General features: G+C 39.0%; 1 protein-coding gene across 1 annotated transcript in view; it reads left to right on the forward strand.

The window, feature by feature from the left end:
* Positions 1–23,461, forward strand: part of Plcl1 (phospholipase C like 1 (inactive)) — a 296,203-nt gene that overhangs the window by 224,517 nt on the left and 48,225 nt on the right. The window contains exons 2-3 of the mRNA XM_051190226.1: positions 15,886–18,360; positions 22,405–22,608. Coding sequence (XP_051046183.1) covers positions 15,886–18,360; positions 22,405–22,608 — 2,679 coding nt within the window. The remainder of the gene's footprint in view (positions 1–15,885; positions 18,361–22,404; positions 22,609–23,461) is intronic.

Raw genomic sequence — 23,461 nt, forward strand, 5'->3', positions numbered from 1 at the left:
GACCTTCAGAGGTAGCAGATTCTCCCCAGCTATCAGGAAAAGATGATGCCCTGGGGGGTCGGGGGAGAAACCAAAAAAGAAGAGGAATGGAGATGGGACTGGGCCAGCAAGAACAGCTGAGTACCACCTCCTTCCACTCAGCAGACCTCTGATTCCTTTTACCTTCTACTGTACTCTGAACACGTGATTTTGTCTTACTCTTGAGAGATTAAACAGATATCACCATGTGGGAAGTCCATCACTTTGTCTCCACCTGTCCATCACCTGCTTCCTTTACACTTGCCCTCTTCTTATGTTAGAGCAGAATAATTTCTGTTCTCAAAGACAGATGAGTTCAGACCACTTCTCTGCTCCCTCTTTCCTCCTTGGCACCTTTCTCCTCTTAGATTGATAATCATACATGAGATGATCAATCTCTATTAATTTACATCTCTCTATATACATTGTACTGTCTTTAAAAACTGTCACAACATTCATTTTTAGTTTCTCTCAATTGCTTCATTGTTTGTCCATCATTTCTTTTGTTCACATTTTTTCTTATTAAGCTCAAGTGTCAACTCTTCCCAAAGCCAGTGCTGGGTGTGTTTCTCATTAGTCCTTCTCAGTTTAAATGGTCACATCCAGAGCTGTGGTTTCCTATACCACTAATAACCTACTGGTTCCTAATTCACAAATTTACACTGAACCAGATGTCTACCCTGAGATCAAGTTCCTTGGAGTGCACTGGGGGCTTGGGACCATGCACAAAGCTATGTGTTCTCCAGCTTTCTCTGTGTTTACCAGGAGTTCTTCCAGTCTGTCAGTGACTCAGACTACACAGGCCGCAGTCATTCCTGGTAGCCCCTTCTCTATCTTCTGTTGCCACATAGCGGTTTACCAGCAAGTCATCAATAAACCCACTGTTGTCTGCTATCACCTCAGTCTAGCAGTCTCCTCTGCAATAGCATGTGGGCTTTCCCTTGAAAGTTTTTATATCCCTAAGCACTCAGCTAAGCATATATGTATTCTATTTAAAATTTCATTCCTCTTTCTAAAAACTGCTGTAAAATAAATTCTGGACTTCTTTAAAGTGGCCCTTGAGCTCCTGAACCCCACCTAACTGCTCTCTATTACAGCCTCTTACTTCCCTTTGGTCTTCTTCTCCTCCCTCTCTTCCTCCTCCTCCTCCTTCTCCCCCTCCCTCTTCTCTCTTTGTATCTGTTGCATGGCCATTATTAGGGTGGTCACCTCCATGTTCTTCTAGGACTCTGCTTCAGTCTAAAGTCACTCTCCTCTATCTCCTATATCGTACATTTTCTTTCAGAGCAAGTCTTAAGGATTTGGGGGAATTTGTTGTCATTATACAAATCTCATATAGTTTAGCCTGACCTTGAGGTTACTATGTAGTTGAGACTGGCCTTAAGCTCCTGATCCTCCTGCCTTCACCTTCTGGGTACATTATGGTGAGTACCTCTATATCCAGTTCTTTCCATAGATTTATGACAGATTTTATTGCTTAAAACCCCTGTATAAACACACATGGAAAGAAGTTTAAACCAAGCTTTTCACACCATACATTGTTTGGGGACATTTTTCTTAGTGACCTAGAACCATTGGGAAGTGGCAATAACTAGTGCCAGTGACAACTTCTTTCATTCTATATTCGTGTGTGTGTGTGTGTGTGTGTGTGTGTGTGTGTTGCAGAATTTTGCAATCCTTACCACAAAGGGTAAGCAAACACACTGAAATAAGTAATGCAAAGGGCAAGTGTGCCTGTAGAAAAAAAAATGTCACCTGGGAATAGGAATCTGTAGGCTGGGCAGCTAGCTCTACCACTGAATTTTATGCTTTTGGAATGCTATTTAGTTTCCCAATGACTAGAATCTTTAAAATCCTACAGAGATTTCACAAGGAAACAAACACAGAAGCACTTGGGAAGGTATAAAATTGCTTAGAAATGTGAGCTACTTCTGCCTTCACTGCTTTGTCTTTCAGTTGTAAATGTGATATGATTTTGCTGGGAGGTTCTTAAAGTGATAATGGACACAGTCACTCTCATGGATAGGATGAGCTGTCACTTTCCCTTGGTCAAGAAACTACCTCCAGTGGCAATGTGAAACTAAGTAAATGTAGTGAATTCATTAAGAACCCCTGTTTTAATTCTTTGCTAGCTTCCTTGATAGCAGTGCTAATCGAATTTAACTATGTTGAGGTGTCAAGCCTGTTTTTCTAAGAGATTAATTAGAGATTAGTCTCCAAGCTAATTGTAAATTACTATACTTTTTCATTGTTAAGTGTTTAGTGAGAATTCTGTTTAGGAAAATGATTATAGATTATAAATGGTTTCATTAAGCACTCCATTTCCCTGTCACTCTCCCAGGTCTATAGTAATAAATGACTTTAATATTCTTTTTACTGATAATTTAAATGAGATCTAGAAGATGAAACATTATTTTGAAACAAGTCTAATTTAATTGACCCAGCATGGCTTGGGATCCTTACTGCCTGTGATATTTTTTCAATTAAGTACAGAGAAGAATTTGGTATGTGCAGATTGTTCTTTATGTCTATGCTCTTTTGGAGGGAAGCCCTCTTTGTAGCGGGCACTTCTGAATATATTAGAATGTCATGTCATCCTCTCACATGTTCTGCCCTTGAGTCTCATCCACAAATGGCCACTCACATAGACTTGTAGTAAAACTGACACCTTATAAAGCAATAGTAAAAATTATAACTCTGATTGGGTATTAAATATCTCTGTGTTTTGCCAAGCAGAAGGTCTATTGACTATGATGCCTATGACATGATTAACTTACTGTACTGATAATGGTTGTGATGCTTATTCCAAAAATCAGTAAGATGAGCAAGCATAACCATTGTAGGCTTCATATAGCTTTGTAACCTTCCCTTGGTGCCAAGAAAGCAAGCCACCTGGCAGTATTATTTTTTCAATGAACCAATGCTTAAGAATAAGTACGAGAAGCACAGTGTTTCAGCTAAATTTGGCTTTGATATGCATGAGAAGTGAGAGCAATTTCATTGCAGTTCCTTTTTTCCTCTCCTTACTGTTATACTCATCCAACTTCATCCAACTGGGAGCTGTTGCCAGAGCTCCAAGGCCTGTCATGCTGACTGCCTGCGCTTCAGCTGGAGAAGAGAAAGCAAAGCAGCATGGTGGATAGGAGACATTCAGGAGAGGTGGAGAAAATAGGAGAGGGGCGAGTGCAAAGGTGCATTCTGGAGAAACACATCCCCACACGATAGCATTAAAGAAAGACCACAGGTCTCAATGACTTTTTGGTCCTTCCTGTCATGAAGTGGGTCCATGAGGGAGCATCCAGGTCTTAGGACCCTGTCTCCAGGGCAGTGAGTCACAGTGGGTTGATGGTTATCACCTATTTCCAAAACTTGCTTGACTACTGTCCTTCACAGAGCCCTGTGACCCTGGGAGTCCCCTTGGTAGCTATCACTCCACAGAGCCCAGTGACCCAGGAAGTCCCCTTGGCTGCTGTCCTTCACAGAGCCCTGTGATCTGGGGAGACCCCTTGGCTATTGTCACTTTACAAAGCCCAGTGACATGGAGAATCTCCTTGCCACAGATGTTCTGACATTAGGAGAACTCATATTCTAGCTTCTCTTGGATTGGAGACCTTGGGCTGGCAGTCTCAAGTCCATAATAGATGTCTCAGAGGGTGTGCACCCTGGCTCTGGATGGCACCTTGTCTGCCTAACTCTGAGAACCTGAAGGCCTCAGATGCCCTTTGAAATTTCTTTCCATTGACTGAATTCTAAGGAGACAGTCTTGATGGTAAACAAACATATTTCATCTGACTTAATATTGTAGTAGTCCTTATCATTCCCCAGAGTGACCGAGGAAAATATTTGCAATTTTAAGTGACAGTCCAGGCAGAATATTGGTTGCATTAGGTGAGTGCCCTCAGCTTCACACAGTAAATGTAGAGGGAAGTACAGTTGGTAACAGAATGGTTTAAGTGAGAGGAAAGGACAGGATTGTGCGGTACATTGGGATACATTGAGTTTAGATCAGAAATTATTATAGAAGAGAAGGTATGGCTATAATTAAAGAAATAAAGGAACACAGGTTAGAATACCAGGAAAATGTTTGATATGCTAGGCTGTTTTTGGAAGACTTGGGGGTGTGTGCATGTGTGCGTGTAGGCATGTGTGTTTGTGTGTGTTTGCATGTATATGTGTGTTCAGGAGGATGGTATGCGTAGAGAAACTTGCAGGTGCAAATGTAGATATGAAAATAAAGAGGTAGGGTGAAACCACCTGATGGAGAACATCTAAGGCTGACTTCTGCATTTGAGATTTAAGGTTGAAAGTTTGTCTTTAGGATGTGGGGAGATTAAAGAGCCTCTAGTCCACATGGAATTTGTGCTGGGTCTGATTTCTCTGAGATGTTTTTAAGTCCTAATTTAATACAACAGATTTGAATCTCATCATCAGTGGAGTGCATTTAATAGAAATTAAATAGATTTGAACAATCAGTGAGGAAATGTCAGTTTAATCTTCTCTGCTGGGAATGTTTATCTACTTACATCTGCTCTCAAGTCTCTGGGGTAGAAAGAGTTTGACTTAAGGAGAAATGATGCAACACATAATCATTTTAATTGATTAAATACTGACCTGACTAATTGTGTTGATATATTATAAAAATTAATTGTGCTTTGGATGTCTTTTCACCAAGGCTAGCTGAAGTCTAGAGTCCTGATGTAGAAGATTCAAAATTAGTTTATAAATCAAAGTTTTGTCATTTTGGGGAGTTTTTGCCATAGTCTATCATGAGTATACTGGTCATTCCAAAGAAGTCTCATGTTTAAGAAATAGTATTTTATTAAAAAAATTCAGTGTAATTAATAACAATACTTGTCAACTTTGAAAGTTTTAAATTACATCTCTAGACAGAAAAGTTAATTATCTTTATAAAGTTCATCCTTCTCATAATTGATGAGGAAATTACAGGATTAACATTAAAACATTAAAAATTGTCTTTAATATGACAATATCTTTAATTTTCCTCATAATATATGCTAATTTAAAAGCAGCTTCCTACGAACTCCATCTTTTACTTCCTATCATCCAGAGATAATCTCATTATAAACTAGACCGCATCCTTTTCGGTTTGTCTTACATAAATATAATGAGCGCACACAGATACACACATGCACACACAGTGTGTGTCTCAAGGTTTGTGGAACTATGCTATGTATCATCAAAAAGGCATGCGGTGTTGTCATTGATGAGCCATAATCTGCTTTGCCAGTTCCTACTCTGATGGGTGTATAAGTTCTTAAGTGGCAGCGAACTCTCAACCACTTATGTCTCCTTCATTTTGACATTAATGGCACATTGTTACATCATATTATCCCTTTCATCTCATGTTTTAAATATTTTTGAACAAATAATTATGTGTACATAGGTATGTAACTTATGTTGAACATGTTTTTAACAGTTCAATGCTTTTGAGATTTTTTTTCTCTTTTTTTCAAAATTAGCTTATAACCAAATTTCAATTTATGAACCTACATCCAATATTCACAATGCACACCTGGTCCCACTTTTAAGCTTTTTTTTTCACGTATTCTCAAACTTAATCTCTTTTTTTTTTTATGGTTTCCATGATGTCCCTAGTAATATTTGTACATATCTATTTATTTAGACCTTTCTTTTCAATTATATTTGAAAGAAATTATTCCATGTCCTGTAATACATACATTTCTCTCATTATTAGAATATGGTGTTGATTTGAATAGACTTCCCCTCAGTCCTTCTACCCCTAAAAGGGTGGTATGTAAGGCAAATACTCATTTGTCTGGATGGCACATTTTCCCATCATTACTTTTGTAGTTGATGTTTTGAGATTTTTCTAGATAAATCTGTTATTTACTATTAATAATTCTCTGTCTCCTCTTTTATATTCCACTTATTCTCTCTATGTGTTTCTCTGTTTCTTTCTCTCTGTCCCTCTCTGTCTCTCTCTGTCTCTCTCTTTCGTGTGTGTGTGTGTGTGTGTGTGTGTGTGTGTGTGTGTGTGTGTGTGTGTGTGTATGATACCTTGAAGATGGTGTCTTATACAGAACAGGCTGACCTCAATGCACCACATGACCAGAGATGACCTGGAATTCCTAATCTTCCTGTCTCTGTGTTGCACATCCTGGGATTACATGCACGTAATCCCATGTGCCACCCCATCTGATTTTACACTTAATTTCTTGGTCCTACTCACTGCTTTGGTTTCAGAATTCAAACTTCTGACCTTACAGGACACCTTCTGTGTCCTATTTTGATTTTTACTGCAATGAGAATATGTCTGAATCTTTACCAGTTGTTTTCTTCAGAAGTCTGAAACTCTTTTGATTGTATTAAGGACGTTTTCATCGTTTTCAGGTTTACTGAGGGTTTTTCTGGGAACTGATGTATTTTAGTAAATGTCAAGTGGGAGCTAGTCTTTTAACCTCTTTATTGGATTACATTAATGAATCTCTTACTGTTGCCATGACTTACATTCCTGGAATAAGTCCGACTTTATGGAGCATTTGTTGCTGTTTTAATACACAGGTGACTCTGCTCACAAGCGAGACAGATCTACCAACTGTTTAATCTATTATATGGGGGTCTCTGCTTTCTTTATGACAGTGTCTCATTCTTTCCCCCTTAACACATCCCAAAGTCACACAAAAATGGGAGATATTGTTGAGTAAAATTCATTCATTTTCCCAATCAAGGGAATTCAGGGAGAAGGGGAGAAGAAACTTAATTATTTCAGTAACTTCTATCACTCAGTTTTTGCTATGTTTTTTTTTAACTTGATGAAAATCCATCATTACACAGTTTCCTTTTACATTTTTCTATACTGAGGGAGTGGATTTGTTTCTGCTTTAAATGTGGTGCCTTCACTGAGAGGGAGAAAGCAGGGTTCATTGAGAATGCTCACTCTATGTGATCAGCCATCTGGTCCCTGCCCATGGGCAGGTGTGCAAGTTCAATTAATCAAAGGTAATGCAATCAGGATTAAAATGTGAGACGATCTTAACCCGGAAGCTTTGTGTCAAACTTGAAACCTTTAATCAGATTCATCTTGATAGTCAAGTTTACTGTTTGATCCAAAGAGTTTGTATCATGTTAGTAACTAATGCCAATGAAATATACTCTGTTTTCATTGTAGGTTAAAAAAAAATTAAGACTATGTTTTACACATAGTATTTGAGTCAAGAGACTTGGCATGCTACTTTCTGCGTGATTCAGAGAGCTATGGTGTAGAAAACTAGACATTTTTATTGAGGAGTTAATAAATCAGAAATGTTGCATCGAAAGACTTTATAAAAACTGGTCTATTTATTCCCCATGGAGGGATACTCCCTTAACCTAGAGGCAGAAGGGAGGGCCTAGACCCTGCTCCAAATGACAGATTTTGATGATCCCTCCTGGAAGGCTTCACCCTCCCTGTGGAGTGGATGGGAAATGGGATGGGAGGGGGTGAGGGGCTATGAGAGGATGGGAGGGAGAGAAAAAAAAAGTAAAATAAAAAAACTGATCTACTTAAAGATTCACATTTATTTATTAGAGTAAACTGAACTTCTATGAGTCTAGAGAAATATGAGTTCAGGTTGTTCCATTATTTTTTAAGTTTGAATAAGATTTTGTTTGCATATCACTGAAATAGAATATCTTTGTCTCAAGTCAGAAATATAAAACATTTTTAAGTAAACTCCTTGTTTTAAAATATTCTGTATCTTTTTTCTAAAATGAAAATCATGTGTTTATTCTCACATAGCACCATTTCTACCTCAAAGCAACAGGCTAATAGTGACATGTTTTATTCTCTGATTGGAATTTATTAGTGATGCATATAACCCAGAACCCCGTTCTTCTCAAATGCTGTATAGGAAGCCACAAATTTCTGGAAGTTGGTTATTCTTCAGGCTCTACCTTATTAATGAAAACTTTGTGTTCTAAAGCCAAGTTGATTATATTTCTTATTTCCAGTCTAAGTGCAATAGCTTTACTTACTTTTATTATGCCTGTTTCTGACACTCAGCCCTAGTAATAAGCGCTACTGACCCATGGTGTAATTCCATAGCTCCGGAACATACTGACCATTCTCTTTTCAGTTTTAAATATACCTTATTCAAAGGTAGGTGACTAGAGAACATATCTAAATCTCAAAGTGACTGACATTAATATAAACAGGATTGTTTTTCATATTTGAGAACAATAGAATAGCCACAATGAAGGCCATACTATTTTGTGACGTGTCTGTTTAGCACATGAAAAAAATAAAAAATAAAAGGAAACTCTTGTCAGCAACATTTGTGAAATGAGTTCTGTTTCATAATGTTCCATTCTTGTTAGTATTTTAAATTTCAAACCAAGTGTTTGAAGCAAATGTGCAATATTAGTTAGAATAATAAAAGCAAAATTATGCAAAGACTTTAAGGGGCACCTAATAATAGATAGATATCTGATGAAGGCCCTAATAAGGCATCATGCAGTCTAGCTTATATCTAGAAAAATGACTGTGGTATTATATTTCTTTTTAATTTGTATTTAATTGATTTAATTTACATTTTTATCTAATTTATACTTAATCTCTGCAGAGATTCATTGAAAGATAATAAATTTGTAATGTATGTACATATTCAAAGTACACATTTAGACACCCATCAGTATGGACTTTGAACGAAAAACAACATCCTATTTTCCATAAAGATAGCTCTAGTTAATCCTCACATAAGGAACAGCCAAGCTCAGCCAGAATTCCTGTGTCCTGCAGTGCAGGGGTCTCTTAGGAAAGGGCACAATCATATCTCAGCCTCCAAGCTCACTTGGTTCATGGCATCTCTGGTGGGAGTCATACAGGCTCCTGATAAATTTTAAATGGAGTACATTTGAGTGTGAGGCAGACCTCTCCCCATCCTGAAGGAGTAGGACTGATAGCTACAAAATACAAACTGTTCCTCAGAGGATGTTGAACAATGGTCAGGTGACCTTCTTTGGCATTTCTCTGCTTTTGTTCTCATTGGTGTATCAGCGGCTGGATTGCTGAAAAGGTCACATCGACTAAATGCCATATAGAAGTGCCCTTGACAGTTGTGTGTAGAGTGGAGGATGCAAGAAAGCAGTGAGACTGATGTGGGAATCAAGTCCTTGGAGGGCAGTTACAGGAGCATGTATGTTGTGGACTTGATGGGAAAGTGAACTGAGAATAGAAAGCCAGTTAGTTGGTGACCGAGGATTCACAGTAAACAGCTGCAGGCTTTGTGTCCTGATGCGGTGGGGAGACAGAAATGGCAGGGATCAATGGAAAATGGAATAAACTGGTTGTCTAGAAAGGGGAATTTCTAAAGCCATTATCTGCCTGTTTTCCTCTGGCTAGATCCCCTCATGTCCATGAAGTTTAATTTTCTTAGTAGAAAATTTTAAAAAATCCCAACAAGAGTGACAGACTTTAGTTCTATGTGCTGGCAATGAAAATTGGATGGGTTTTGGTTTATTTTACTTATTTTGTTTCTCAAATGTGTGAGTGAAATGAAGATCTCTGGAGATAATTCAAGGAGGGTTACTACTTCCCTTTTCCTCCGTGTTAGTGAATAAATGCTACAGGAGTTTTCAGCTATTTAATAAACTGCATTTTCTAGCCATAGATCAGAGTGCATCCTTCTTTAAATGATCACACAACTATTATTTTGGACTCCTGTAAGGTTGTTCTTCAGATTCCCTTATGTTGGTTTCTTTCTGTTTTTTTTGTTGTTCTTAAACATTTCAACCAATACCTTTCCTAATCTGTCAGAATCATGCTCTAGGGGAGAACAAAGAAACTTAATATCTCAAAACATGGAAAATATGGCGTGTAACTGATTTTGCTATTCAAGTCACCATAGAGGACAATTAAAAAACAATAAATGATATAAAAATCCACTGCACAGTACACAGCATGGTAGATGCAGAGGGAAATCTTTGTGAAAATAGGACTTTGGTTTGACATAACACAAGGTGTACAGAATCAGAGTCATCTGTGTAGGACAACAATATCTGGTCCATGGAAGTCCATGGAAGAAGAGCTTGAGTTAACCATTCAAATAGTGTTATCTGATGACTCCGGTGGAGCATGGCAGGGGGCATCTTCCCCCAACACATCAAAAGTCACAAGAAACCAGGCTGAAATAGACCTGATAGACACTAATTTGCCTGGGGAACATCAATTGGTTTTGCTTCCAAGTGAGAATCGTTTAAGAGGTGATGTGGAAATGTCATAGTAATCAGCTACCTGTATTTTAATTTGTAGAAAGAACTCTGCACTGTACATTATAATTTATATTCATTCCTGTCTCTGGTGATGTTTCTGGGAAGAGAAACCTCAAGTGGCTTGCATTTAATAATGAAATGTGTGATTAAACACAGCCATGCAAGTTAATTCAGAAGGGCACCTGGGCATGCATGTGTTGAGCATTGCCTTAATTCCTGTTGACTGGGAACACAGCATAGAATGAGTGTGTTGGGTCATGATGATAAATTAGTATTCAGCTGTTTAGTAATGTGACTTACAGAGCCATCAGAGAAAATTCACAGTTCATGGACTGTGGTCCAAACTCTAGCTACTTGATACTGGTATCTGGACTTCATCTCCACTGCATGCAGCGTTGGTCATAAGCTGTTAACAGTAGCCCATGTGTGTTAGCAGTGTGCAATTCTGTTTTAAGTAATTTGTTTTAATGGAAACATAAATTTGTAAGTTTTAATGTGGAATTTGTGGTATAATCTAGAGTTGTAACCTCTCTACCCATGAAATGTGAAGGCAAGCGTGTGGTGGTGATCTCACTTCCCTCCCCTTTGGAGAGTTATGTGAAGAGTTGGGCCTTGTATGGGAGAGTTAAGGTTTTCTCTTGACTATTTGATTGCCTAACATTGATGTGTATCTGGGTAGATGAGGGAAATGTGTGCATGAGAATTGAAATCCAGTGGGTGACCACTACGAGAGTGGAGAACACCAAGATGTTCATCATACTGTCTCTGCCTGTTGCTCTAGTCGCATTTGAGGCTAGTCCAGCCTTTGTATTATTCTCGAGCATCCTGCCTGGTCTTTGTTCCCATAATTGGTGTCAACTTTGGTGCCTGGTTTTCTCTCCTCATATCTGAGGTCTCAGCATTTCTCATGGCTGCAGTTTGATCTTTACCCTTCTGAGTGGAATCATTCTTGTTAACGTTAGCTGCTATGTATTAACTGCTGACTCCAGGGAACTATCATAAGTAAATTTTACAGCATGTTTTCTAGGTCTTGGCTTCTGTGAGGGCCCTTACATCCTCTTCATCTTGCTCTTTTCTCCTCCTCCTCATTTCTTTGCTCAGCTTCTAGTGGGTTAGGCCATTTCTCCCTGTTGTTAGTTTGTGGGCATTTTATCTTTTCAGCCTATAACTCCCAACTTGGAAACTTCCTTGAAGATGAGACCCTGGAGCTAACTGTCCTCTGGATATCTAGATCTAGAGCATCCACAGTCATCTAAAACCTGAACTATCCCAAAGTAAACATTTTTCTTTTATATTACCTCCCTGTATTCCATAGTTCATGTGGTAGTATTTATATTTGCCTGCCACTCAACCTAGAAACCTACAAATCGTCTTACACTGAGAAAACTTTTTATTTTTACCTTTCTTGAAAAAGAGTTTTGTTGTACTTATCTATCTGTGTGTGTCTGTGTATCTCTCTCTGTGTGTGTGTGTGTGTGTGACAGAGAGAGAGAGAGAGAGAGAGAGAGAGAGAGAGAGAGAGAGAGAGAGACTCATGTACCATGGCACACAAGTGAAGGTCAGAGGACAACTTGAAGGAGTCAGGTCTCTCCTTTTACCATGAGGGTCCCAGGGATCAAAACTCAGGTTGATGCCATATTGTCTCTTGTGTCAAAATAGCTTCTCTCTAATGTTATTCTACTGAAAAAATATTCTCATTAACAAGATTTAAAGCCATGCTTCAACAGATAGAGTCTTCTCAGTGTCTGGTGAAGAAAAGTTATTTTCCTGTTGTGTTGCCTCATATTAATAGATGGAAAACAAGAGAGTAAATGTCAGTAAGAATTTACGGAAGCAGTTTTATTAATTTAGCTTATGCAAGCTCCCTTCTGCCCTGTTCCCAATCTTAGTTTAATGAAATATGTTTAAAGACATGCAATTCTTTTATTGTTGTATTAGTAGGATTCTCATTTAATTAAATTATGATGGGTTTTCTTTTCCTTACTATAGATAAAAAAACAATGAAAAACAATTATAGCAAAATCTCATTATTTCCCCCTAGCATTTTGAAATTATTTCTAGATTAAAATTAGTGCTAATAGCACAGGATTATATGGAAGCTTTCTTTATGATATGAATGTACTATGAATAAAGCTTTAGGTAAATAAACACGTTATTTTATCTAAAGAATTGACTATCTCATACTACAAGAACTACAAAAGCTTTTCTGATGCTGATGGTTAGACCTTTATAAGTTATTGGCATTATTTACAAAGACCACAGAGGCACAGCATGAAGCAATGCTTAGAGCCATTTAAGGACCAGAGAAACTCAATTTTGCCTATTTGGTTTTTTTGTCAGTTAGCTTGTTTAAATGTGATTGCTTCACAGAAAATGATCATCTGGAAACTTCAATGAGAATCCCAGGGCATTGAAGAGATTGAGTTCATTATCTGACTCTTATGTCCCCCTTGGACTTTGAAGCCAACTTTTGACTTAGGAGACAACAGCATCACAATGTGATATTTTATCCTGGTAGAATTCAGCCTTTAGTCTTTCCTAACAGTAAAGAAATTTAGCTTGGGAAGGATTAAAATTTACTTGTTCTATCAGAATCTCTTAGATACATGTTCTGACTGATGGAGTCCTTTCCATCACCTGTGAAATCTGGAAAGGGCACACTTGAACTGAGATCAAACCTGGCTCTTCTTGGGACCTGCCCAAGTGCTGGAAGGTCTGAACTTCACAATACACATACAACTGCAGAGGATCTGCTCATTATATAGAGTTTTTTGGAGATTTATCAATAGGGAAGGCCCATAACCAACACTTTATTCTGCAATTGTATTGTTGTAGTGAGTACAGGTATGGGTTGTAGGGCACTGTCCAGGAGGCTATAGGAGTCAATTTGTTCCAAGAGAGACTTGAGTCTCCCTGTCCAGCAAGACATCAAATGATGTCCCTACTCTTTTTCCCTGCCTGCCCAAGCAAGAACATTGCAGGAACAGTATGAGGATTGCTGTCCAAGGCCAAACATTTTCTTTCTCCATGGCAGAACTAGAGCAATTATCAGTATCCTGAATCTTTTCCAGCATATTTTAATATAAATAATCTTGGCTCTAGCCATCAGTAGACATACTAATTACTTGTTTGCACGTGCATGGCCAGTTTCTCGCTCACTTGGGGACTTATAATAATTGGATTTTATCTTTCATGAGATGACAACATGGGAATCACATCTTTTTCAGGGTCCAAATTTTAAGACACTTTGGGATATGTTTTATAATAACATATGATTTTCAAGTCCAGCCAAAAACCTGACATTATGGAGCAGGTGGATTCTTTTATAGGCTTGACAGAAGCAGCCTTCACTTGAAATCTTTTACTAGTGGCATAGACTTGATTTCAGGAACGATCATTACAGAGAAGAGAGACTTATATAAGAAAGCCATTCTTGCAATGGCAGCTTGTTCTCATAGATAAGTGGTGTCTCAAGCTAGGACTGCAGTGTCAGAACATGGACAGTGTTACTGCAATTGCACACACAGGATTGAAGAACCAAATTTGCACTTCGAGGAACACTGATTCCCCATTTCCAGTTTCCTAGGAATTGTTGCAGGTTCTATGACTCCTCTGTCAACAATTATATCTGGAATACGATCTCATATAAAATATATTTAATGCAAAGCTCTCATTAGTCTAAAAGACTAGTCAAATGGTTAGCTTGAAAGCTGAAGAGCAGTCTAATTTACCCACACAATTTGGTTTCTTACTTTATTTTACTTGGTAGATTAGTCTCATTTAGCAGTGTAATTAGGCTTCTGCTTTTATGGGCTAGAAAAATATACGCAAACATCTGATATTTCTGAGCATGTGGGCTGTGATGATTTTAAATGTGTTCTAGTGGAGTGTTTGTGTTGAAACAGCTGAAGATTTATTTTTTTTTTTAACTTAAGAATGGAGGAAATTGACCACTATGGGATAATTAAAAATAGCAACTTTCTGGGAAAGCAGGAGCCAAGTTTTCAAATGCCACAGAACCATGGGGCAGTATTCTGTGACCCAAATTGGTTAATTTATATCTGTGTCACTTGAAGATCTGATATGTAGTTGAGTCAATGAATCATCCCACTGGCATGCCATAACTAAGGGAAAATTTATTTGCCTGCAGAGTTTTAGCCAATTAAATAATAAATCACTCTGTGTTATAGAATACAAGATTGACAGGCTGTTAAGGGCTGGATTGATTAGATAATGCTATTGCCCCAGCGGTAGGTTCTACCCTGTTTTAGAAGGTGCCAGCAATGAGGCAGTCCAGATTGGGTTGGTTATACTTTTCAGTGCTGAAAGTGGTGATAGCACTAGCATGTCTCAAAATATTTTCAACTTAATGTTGAAGGTTTCACTGTAACACTGAGGAGTAAAGTGTGAGTTAACTTCTTGTTGACTCCAAATATTCCTGTGGATGGCCCAACAGGCACAGTGGATAAAGAAATATAATCTCCAGAAGATAATCTTTATAAGGGCTTACCATTTACAAACCAAATGATCATGAGTGTTTTTTCTCTTTTGAGTATCATGATAACACTGAATATTAATATAAGCATTATGCATTTGAATCTTATTTGAGAACAGAATTTAAAATCTAGAGAGGTTAAGTAACATAACAGATTATATATATATATATATATATATATATATATATATATATATATGATATATGAGTTGAATAAAGAAAACTTAAGGACTACATATTTTGCCTTGAGGACAATGTCCTTTGAAGAATTCATACTCCTATACTCATACTGCGCTGGTGTGCTTATGAGATCTAGTGCTCTAAGCACATTAAATATGCATTTTAGAAACATATTCCTGGGAGAATAGTCTGAATGAGTAATGTAGCTGGGAACTTTATTAAACTTCATTAAAATGAAGAATCATCCAGGTTTAAGTGGAAGGGGTCAGATGCTTAGTGTAAGTGAGTTTGGCAGCAACAGGTATAGTAGACAGTCCAAGACAAAAATGAAATCCATCATCTTGCAATTATGAGCATCTAGAGGACATAAAGGACCTGCAGTTTAGGAGGGATGATAAGTGAGAAGGGAAGAGCCTTATGACACATGCTGAACACAGCCTGGCAGATGCTGTTGGTAGAGGTTCTTAAGAAAGTGTACATAGCAGGTGAGCTTGTGTGGGAGGAGAGGGCTCACTGGTGACTTCAGGATGAACTAGTTCCCAGAGTTGGAACAAGGCTTTCCCTGGGGCTAAATCCCAACTCTTTGAGAAGCTAGCCAAGTGAGAAGTGGTAAGCAAAGCAGATGTGGTGCCTTTTAAATGAATTACAATGGGGTTATACATGACAATAAATGACTTGATTCTGGAAAAAAAATCTGAAAATAGCATGGCTTCAGATGAGCTGAAGCTGCGTTTTGTTCTTAGTATTTATATTAATTTGGAGCATTTGTAAACAAGGTTTACCCTTGGAACCCAATGATATTAATTCTCTCAGTAATCTATCTTCTACAACAGTGCAAAGGTAAATTTCAGGCTAGCTTCTGTTTGGATAATCAGACAATCTATACAGAGTTTGAGAAGTCCCTGTTACTGAATTTGTGTTTTCTTAAAGAGATTGATCATTCTTTTCTGACTGTTTTCTAGGATCCTTCAAACCAAAAATGTGGTGGAAGAAAGAAGACAGTGTCCTTCAGCAGCATGCCTTCAGAGAAGAAGATTAGCAGTGCCCATGACTGCATCAGCTTCATGCAGGCTGGCTGTGAGCTGAAGAAAGTGCGGCCAAACTCCCGCATCTACAACCGATTTTTCACCCTAGACACAGACCTCCAGGCTCTACGCTGGGAACCTTCCAAGAAAGACCTGGAAAAAGCCAAGCTGGACATTTCTGCCATCAAGGAGATCAGACTGGGGAAGAACACAGAGACATTCAGAAACAACGGCCTTGCTGACCAGATCTGTGAAGACTGTGCCTTCTCTATACTCCATGGGGAAAATTATGAGCCCCTGGACCTAGTTGCCAATTCGGCAGATGTAGCAAACATCTGGGTGTCAGGGTTACGGTACCTGGTCTCGCGCAGTAAGCAACCACTTGACTTTATGGAGGGGAACCAGAACACACCACGGTTCATGTGGCTGAAATCGGTGTTTGAAGCTGCCGATGTTGATGGGAATGGGATAATGTTAGAAGACACTTCCGTGGAGTTAATAAAACAACTCAACCCTACTCTGAAGGAATCTAAGATCAGGTTAAAGTTTAAAGAAATCCAGAAGAGCAAAGAAAAGCTAACCACTCGGGTGACAGAGGAGGAATTTTGTGAAGCTTTTTGTGAACTTTGCACCAGGCCAGAAGTATATTTCTTACTTGTACAGATATCTAAGAACAAAGAGTATCTAGATGCTGATGACCTCATGCTTTTTCTAGAAGCTGAGCAAGGGGTCACCCATATCACTGAGGATATGTGCTTGGATATCATTAGGAGATATGAACTTTCTGAAGAAGGCCGTCAGAAAGGGTTTCTTGCTATTGATGGTTTTACCCAGTATTTATTATCTCTAGAATGTGACATTTTTGATCCAGAGCAAAAGAAGGTTGCCCAAGATATGACCCAACCCTTATCACATTACTACATCAATGCATCCCATAATACCTACCTGATAGAGGATCAGTTCAGGGGTCCAGCGGATATCAATGGGTATGTGAGGGCTTTGAAAATGGGCTGCCGAAGCATTGAGCTTGATGTGAGTGATGGTTCAGACAATGAGCCCATCCTTTGCAATAGAAACAACATGGCCATGCACCTTTCCTTTCGCAGTGTTCTAGAGGTAATTAATAAGTTCGCCTTTGTTGCCTCAGAGTACCCACTCATTCTCTGCTTGGGGAATCACTGTTCTCTGCCGCAGCAGAAAGTCATGGCCCAGCAGATGAAAAAAGTATTCGGCAATAAACTCTATACAGAAGCACCTTTGTCATCGGAATCCTACCTCCCATCACCTGAAAAACTAAAAAATATGATCATTGTGAAAGGAAAGAAATTGCCTCCAGAGTCAGATCTGTTGGAAGGAGAAGTGACTGATGAGGATGAAGAGGCTGAAATGTCCCGGCGGATGTCGGGGGATTATAATGGTGAGCAGAAACATATTTGGCTCTGCCGGGAGCTCTCTGATTTGGTATCCATCTGTAAGTCTGTCCAGTACAGGGATTTTGAACTGTCTATGAAAACCCAGAATTACTGGGAAATTTGTTCATTTAGTGAAACAGAGGCCAGCCGAATTGCAAATGAATACCCAGAAGATTTTGTGAATTACAACAAGAAGTTCTTATCAAGGATCTACCCCAGTGCCATGAGGATAGATTCCAGTAATTTGAACCCACAGGATTTCTGGAATTGTGGCTGTCAGATTGTTGCAATGAATTTTCAAACTCCGGGTCCAATGATGGACCTCCACACTGGCTGGTTTCTTCAAAATGGAGGGTGTGGCTATGTTCTGAGGCCATCTATCATGCGAGATGAAGTTTCGTACTTCAGTGCAAATACAAAGGGCATTGTGCCTGGAGTGTCTCCCTTGGTCCTCCACATTAAGATCATCAGTGGTCAGAACTTCCCAAAGCCCAAGGGAGCTTGTGCCAAAGGGGATGTCATAGACCCCTATGTTTGTGTAGAGATTCATGGAATTCCAGCTGATTGTGCTGAGCAAAGAACTAAAACTGTACAACAGAACAGCGATAATCCCATTTTTGATGAAACTTTTGAGTTTCAAGTCAACCTTCCTGAGCTGACCATGGTCCGTTTTGTTGTTTTGGATGATGACTACATCGGGGATGAGTTTATAGGGCAATACACAATACCATTTGAATGTCTGCAGCCTGGTTACCGGCATGTTCCCCTGCGCTCCTTTGTTGGGGATATCATGGAGCACGTGACCCTTTTTGTCCACATAGCAATAACTAATCGAAGTGGAGGAGGAAAAGCCCAGAAGCGCAGCCTTTCTGCCAGAATGGGGAAGAAAGTTCGAGAATATACTATGCTCAGGAATATCGGTCTTAAAACCATAGATGATATCTTCAAAATAGCAGTTCATCCCTTGCGAGAAGCCATAGACATGAGAGAAAACATGCAGGTAGGAAAACAGCCCCATCTTCCCCCATTGCCTCTGGTATTCACACCCATTTAAACTAGTGACTATTGTGGTTTGCTAATAGTTGGTTTGCAAATGTTCAGAAATACTGTGCTTATACATGCACCACTGAATTATGTGTCCTGTCACCTGTGATAAAGCAAGTGGTTTCTTTTTTATATATAATTTTTAATTTAAATTTGAAACAAGCTTGTTTTACATATCAGTCTAGTTCCTGCACCCTCCTGTCCTCCCATTTCCCCCACCAGCCCCTATCCCATCCCCTTTCTGTTCCCCAGGGAGGATGACACCTCTCATGGAGAGTTTTTAAAGTCTGTCATATCATTTGGAGCAGGGCCCAGGCCCTCCCCCAGGTGTCTAGGCTGAGGGAGTATCCCTCTATGTGGAATGGGCTCCCAAAGTCCATTCATATACACTAGGGATAAATACTGATCCGCTACCAAAGGCCCCATACTAACACCACATTCTGGAAACCTGGGTTGGTCCTATGCTGGCTTCCCAGCTATTAGACTGGAGTTTATGAGCTCCCCCTTGTTCAGGTCAGCAGCTTCTTTGGGTTTCTCTAGCCTTGCCTTGATCCCTTTGCTCATCACTCCTCCCTGTCAAGCAGGTGGTTTCTAACTGTGAATGCAAGGCTGAGTTTGGCTATTTAGTGGGTCAGCAATATAACAAATTGCTGAGTATCTTTTCAATATGTTTAGCATGTAATAATTGATTGACAGGAATATGTACATGAACAGTGTGGAAAAGGTAAAATATAAAATATGTAAGTAGGGCCTGGGGACATGGCTCAGTTGAGTAGGAGCACTTGCTAAGCAAGCATGAGGACCTAGGTTCAAACCTCCAGCACCCATATAAAAAGTTGTGTGTGGCTGAATGTACTTGTAACTTCCTGCTGAGTGTGGTGCAGAGACAGGAAGGTGTCTGGGGCTTGCTGGCCAACAGTCTAGCACGAGGTTCAGTGAGAAACCCTGTCTCAAAGGAGAGGGTGGAGAGTGATACAGATCAGAAGATTCTGCATTCTGCGCTGGTACCTGTGTGGGACATCCTTACCCATCTGACATACACCTGTGGACATACCCTCATGTGGTTAGTATTTAAAATACTTACCCAGACATATGTATGCTATTTGAAAGCAATATATGTAAAATAGTTACTGATATGAATATAGAAGAAAATTAGAAATTATGTTATAAAAGCCATGCCCACTACATTTTTAGTTATTTAGATGTGCACTAACAAATTATTACCAACAACACAGCTTAACACATAGAAGCCGGCAGTTAAATATTTATAAAAAAAAATACAGTTAGCCTTTTCCTAGAAAGGTAACTTAATTGAAAGAATGTAGATCCTGGTGTAAATCTGTCCCCATGTGGTCCTGAACAGATGTCTTATCATCATCAGATTTTCTGCATAAAGCAGGACCATGACACCTACACCACAGGACTGTTGTAAGAACTGAGTGGGAGCATATAGTAATTGTCCAGTGCTGACATGGAGAAACCCAGTGTGCCCTTTCCTTTTTTATGATGCACGATCAGAGATGGTTGCAGACTTCTTTTTCACATTACTTAATATAGTTAATTAAGGAAAGTATTTTAAAGACACGAACAGGCAAGTATTCACTAAGATCTTATGTTACAAAGTAAAAATCATTAAGATTTTCTTCCTTTAACTAACATTCTTATGATACTAACCCACCCAGAAGCTTTGCAATCAGGAAAGGAGACACATTAGAAGGCATTATTTATCAAATCTTGAAGTTAATAAACAACAAAGTTAGACTTTAAACCGAAGAGTGACTAATGCCAAAATCCACTATAATTCATGTGAAGCAGAACCACTGAGCTGTGACTTAATATTAACTCACAGAGAAGTTTCTCAAATAGCCCAAATGGAGGGAAATAGTACAATGTGAAACTCACACATGAGTACCTGTACTTAGAATAAATATGTATTTGATTCAAGGTGGGTTTCTTAACTACTTTGTTAAAGATAGGCTCCAAATATGCTGTTTTATTCTATGTAATCTTTTCTTACACGTATTTGGCATTATTGTAAAACCCTATGCTAGATTGCCTTTCGCAAGTTCTATACCTCCCTGAATTAGAAGTCAAACCTATGTGTTACTGTGTAATTCTTGAAAAACAGCCTTTAACTTATATTTGTAGAAACATCTTAAGAAGAGTATTTGGCTGGGGTGGTGTCACAGCCAGAAGACCATTTGTTGCACAGGCAACAGGCCTGGAGTTTAGATCCCTAGAACCCATTTAGAACGTGGGTGCATGTGGCAAACCTGTAATCACAGAGCATGCAAAAGAACAAGATGGGATCACTGGAGTAGGATGGTGAGCTGGGCTACCTAAACCCAGGGTTTCTGGATCCAGCGAGAGACCCTGCCTCAATACATAAAGAGTGGTCTGAGAAGACACCCCAGTTCCTGCATGCATGCCCCACACATGCACCTGCATACATGTGTGCCCACACATAGAAACATACATGCACACATGTATGCACACTACTTTTGCAGGTAATGTTAATAATTCATGATTTCCTAACAAAGTAGTTTTGGTAAAGGGTTATTTAGAGGGTAATCTGTAAAAAAAAAAAAAAAAAAAAAAAAAACAATACCATGGTAATTAATAAATTCATGAGACATTCAGATGGTTGGTTGATGTTCATTATTAATAAATGTAAAACAGCTATAATTTCTATTCCAAGTTATTACCTTAACATCAGTTTGAGCACATTAATAATAGCTTCAGAGTACCCAAAATGTGTCACTGTCTCATTAAGGAAAAGAAATTATAAAGCACTTTCTATGGTGTAATGTAACCAAGAGTGAGCCCAGATTTGAATTATCAAATTCTTCCTCCCTTTGTCTTCTGTCATTCTGTCATATGAGCTTCACTCTTAGCCTGTCTATCTTTTGAATCTCTTTCTGCCTGTGTTTGTATGCCCCTGTGGATGTCTGTCTCTCTGTGTCCCTAACAAAGAGCTTTTGCTGTGTGTTAACTGAATGGCATGGAAAGCATGGTGGGACACTTAACAGAAACCTTTGATAGAGTTTCACAAGGGACTAAGTCACTGGCTCCATCTGACCCTAACTGACCCAGATAGCAAACAAACAAAGACTACCAAGAAATGTCCATAGGTTGTCTTCAGCATTTATGGCTGATTTTCATTTTATAAGATTTCTTTCAGCCCGTTTGCTCTTTGCAGCATTTATTACCATAACATACCTACATACATGGATTACTCTTGGGTGCATGGAAGAGAAGACAATTTCAGATTAAGCTATGAATTAGTTTAGGTGTAAAAGTGAATTATATGGGAAATCCACAACAAGTAATATTTGTTGTTACGTTGCTTTCTTAGAAGCAGGGTACACAGGAGGATATCAGTTTTAAATGACCTCAAGGTGTGTTAGTAATGCTGACCCTGTCCCAGAAAAAGTTCAAGTCTCTTTGAATGTAAGAGATATTCTCATAATTTTATAGTACCACTATTTTGTCAAAGATTGTAACACCAATGGATAAGATACCCATACAATGCACTTTCTTTGCACAAGGGGCATTTCTGATGGAGTGGCAAGGCAACTTTGCTGGTCAATCAGTTGGAAGCTGGTGAGAGATAATAGCCCACAGCCTTGAGATGCTAAGAGAGATGGCATCTAATACCATGGCATGGTGTTTTTCTGAATTCGAATGAAGCATTCCTATCTGGACACTGCTAGGGTGTTTGTGGATTCAGTTGCTATGTTTGAAAAGCACTGAGCAGCCTCGTCATAGTCTCCTTTGTTTCTGATAGACAACTGTGGCCATTGGTAAACACTAACACCAATGGTCCAGGCTGTGAGTCAACTGTCCGTGTTACCTCTTCATGTCATAGCAGTTTGGGCTGGCTGTGTTCCAGACTGCTCTTTGTTACACGTCTCTAAGGGTGTGATTGGCTGAATTTATTTGTGTAAATTGAGGTGCAGCGTCATGTGGTCAGACATGTGACTCTGTTTTCTCCTCGTAGAACGCCATAGTGTCTGTTAAGGAGCTGTGTGGACTCCCTCCGATCGCCAGTCTGAAGCAGTGCCTGTTAACCCTGTCCTCTCGTCTCATCACCAGCGACAATGCTCCTTCTGTGACTCTTGTGATGAAGGACAGCTTCCCTTACTTGGAGCCTCTGGGTGCAATGCCGGATGTACAGAAGAAGATGCTGGCTGCATATGACCTGGTAGGCTATGGCTATTGCAACTTTCCATCTCTTACCTGTGTGTATGGAAAGCCCTAATAGGATCTTTGGTAGAATTCCAATGACTAGAACAGTTAGTGCCTGTAAAATATGTCTGGAGGTGGCAGTCAGAGGTCACTATTCAGTGTCCATCAAGCTCCTGTGATACCTCTGGGGACATGGCAGATAGAGTAGTCTGTGCTTTGACAAAGAGTGAATGATTTCTCAAGTCCTCAGAGCATGCCTCCTTTTCTTCTGGATGATGGCTCCTGTCAGGAAGAGACTTGGCTCTCAGTGCTATTCAGTGATGGATGGGACAAAAGGCTTGCTTGTAAGCATTTCTAAGCTAACTATGGTATCTGATTTTATTCTGACTATATAATAGAATTTATGTAGTGATTAGATTTGGGGATAACATTATTTTTATGTTACATTCTATAAACAAAATTAAAAAGCAAATGACAAAATGTAAAACATACCTAATTAGGTATAAATAAATATGCTTAATTAGAAGAGTACTTGCAAACCAGTAAGAGTAGAAAGATATAGAAACTTCTTATATCAGTCAATATTAAATTCTCCCATATGTGATGTATGAAGTTTTTAGAGACTAAATTGAAAGAAAATAAAACAATGTACCTTTTAAACAGCAACCAAATTATAGCTTAAAATGCAAACTTTCATTCAGAAATTTGGACATCAATTATCTGGAGGGATTCTTTTGCCAAGTTCTCAGGCACCCAGGTGCCTTCTGATTGTCTGCTCTTCTATTCCTAGAATGTACTCCATATCTTCGAGATTCAAAATGGCTGCCTGCACTCTACTTGTAGACATTTGCAGTCTACATATCAGAATG

Source organism: Phodopus roborovskii, unplaced genomic scaffold (assembly GCF_943737965.1).
Source record: "Phodopus roborovskii unplaced genomic scaffold, PHOROB, whole genome shotgun sequence".
NCBI classification, from domain to species: Eukaryota; Metazoa; Chordata; class Mammalia; order Rodentia; family Cricetidae; genus Phodopus; species Phodopus roborovskii.